This window comes from Chrysemys picta, chromosome 1 (genome assembly GCF_011386835.1).
Source record: "Chrysemys picta bellii isolate R12L10 chromosome 1, ASM1138683v2, whole genome shotgun sequence".
Lineage (NCBI taxonomy): Eukaryota > Metazoa > Chordata > Testudines > Emydidae > Chrysemys > Chrysemys picta.
The window spans coordinates 349,836,636-349,838,553 of record NC_088791.1 but is presented as its reverse complement, the minus strand read 5'-3'; the positions used below and the strand labels follow the sequence as shown (position 1 = coordinate 349,838,553).

Genomic DNA, 1,918 nt, shown 5'->3' with positions numbered 1-1,918 from the left:
TGTGGTCTGAGGTGGCCCTACAGAAAGCCTGCCCTTCCCTCTAAGGTTCTTGCAATGACTTACACTCAGCCTCGGATACTTGAAACAAGAAACCACTTTGTGAGGTCACATTTATTCAGTCTTTTCCAAAACACAAGGTCTCCGACCCTCCAGCCCCAGCCTCCTCCTTTACACAGGATCAGACCCACTGTCCTGATTGCTGTGGTCAGCATTGGTTCAGACCCTATTCCTCCTTATCCCCTGAAGCCCTGTACCCTGCCCCATATCTTCTCACTAAGCCCAGCCTCTCACTTTTCCACTTTCCCCGAGGCTCCTCCTCCCAGCCACAGACTCTCCACATTCCCTGACTTGTACATCCAGGGGGATAAAATGAGGAGCGTGCGGGACACCTCACTGTGGCTCTGGTTCCTGGGCAGCTCTTACCAATGCCTGGCTCCGGCTTTCAGCCTGGAAAGGGGGCAGAGTCTCGGGTAAAGGGGAATAGTAGAAGTGTGGTCTTCAGGGAAGAGATGGGTCAAAGGAAAGGGCCTCAGGGGAAGAAGTTCCAGGATGGAATATGTGGCCATGTCCAACGCTCGTGTTTTTCCTCTCCCATGTCACCAGTGCTAGAGCCAGGTGATGAACTGATCCTTCACTTGACAAATGCCCTGATTATCCTCTCACGAAGGTGTTTGCTTTTCACGCTGTACACGATTGGGTTCATCAGGGGCGGAACCAGCAGGTAGACGTAGCCCAGGATAATCTGAAGCAAGTGAGTAGAGCTATTTCCGAATCTGTGTATGAAAGCCAGGCCGATGTCTGATATGTAGAAGAGCACGACAGCGCAGAGGTGGGAGACGCAGGTGTTCAGGGCCCTCAGGCACTCCTCGTGGGATGCAACGCTCAGCACTGTTTTGAGGATCATCACATAAGAGAGAAATATGAGCAGCGAGTCCAACCCTACAGTGAAGAATGTAAGAAACAAGCCATAGATGCTGTTCACTGAGATGTCTGAACAAGCCGCCTTCATGACATCCTGGTGCAGACAGTAGGAATGGGAGAGGACATTGGCTCGACAGTATCGGAACCGTTTCAGGAGAATGGGGAGTGGGAGTATTATAGCCACTGGTCTTAGCACAGCCACCAGTCCCATCTGGGCTATTCTCGGTGGAGTTAAGATGGAGGCATATCTCAGTGGGTTACAGATCGCGATGAAGCGGTCAAAGGCCATCAACAAGAGGACGGAGGATTCAGTTTTTGAAAGCGCATGGATGAAGAATATCTGGGCAAAACAGGCATCGAGGCTGATTCCCCTAGAGTTAAACAAGTATATGCCCAGTATTGTTGGCATGGTAGCTATCGATAAGCCAAGGTCTGTCACCGCCAACATTGAAAGGAAAATGTACATGGGCTCATGGAGGCTTGGATCTGTTTTTATAATGAACAGAATAACTGAATTTCCTAATATTGAAATAACATACATGAAGCAGAAGGGGATAGAGATCCAGATATGAACGTCTTCCAGCCCAGGTATCCCAGTGAGAAGGAACACTGCAGAGTTGAATTTGGTCTCATTGACAGCTGACATAATATACTGGGCAGGTCCAGGAACTTTTGAACTTTCCTTCCTGAAAGTAAAAAGAACAGAAGACTAGATGATATTTAGGTTGACATCTTTCTGCAGAGGGTACAAATCTAGAGATTCCCAGGACCTCAAGGAAAATCAGCAAAAACATTGTCTTGGATTTATACCACAAATAGGAAGATAGGCATTACCAGACTGGATCAGACCTACATTCTGTCTAGCCCAGTATCCAGTGGCCAGTTCGAGATGCTGCAAAGGAAGGTGGAGGAAGCCCTTAAATAGGGAACTAAGAGATACCCTGATCCCAGGGAAAGTTTCCTCTTGACACCCACTAATTAGACATATTTTGTCGTG

The 1,918-nt window shown here is 48.3% G+C and overlaps 1 protein-coding gene across 1 annotated transcript; it reads right to left on the bottom strand.

Annotated features, from left to right (window-relative positions):
• Positions 1–631: 631 nt before the first annotated feature.
• Positions 632–1,567, bottom strand: LOC101936856 (olfactory receptor 51G2-like). The gene has a single exon (XM_005311413.1). It carries the CDS (start codon positions 1,565–1,567, stop codon positions 632–634), a length of 936 nt encoding a protein of 311 aa, XP_005311470.1.
• Positions 1,568–1,918: the final 351 nt, after the last annotated feature.

Coding starts and splice junctions, on each gene's coding strand:
- LOC101936856 (XM_005311413.1), bottom strand. CDS start 1,567: ATGTCAGCTGTCAATGAGACCAAATTCAACTCTGCAGTGTTCCTTCTC.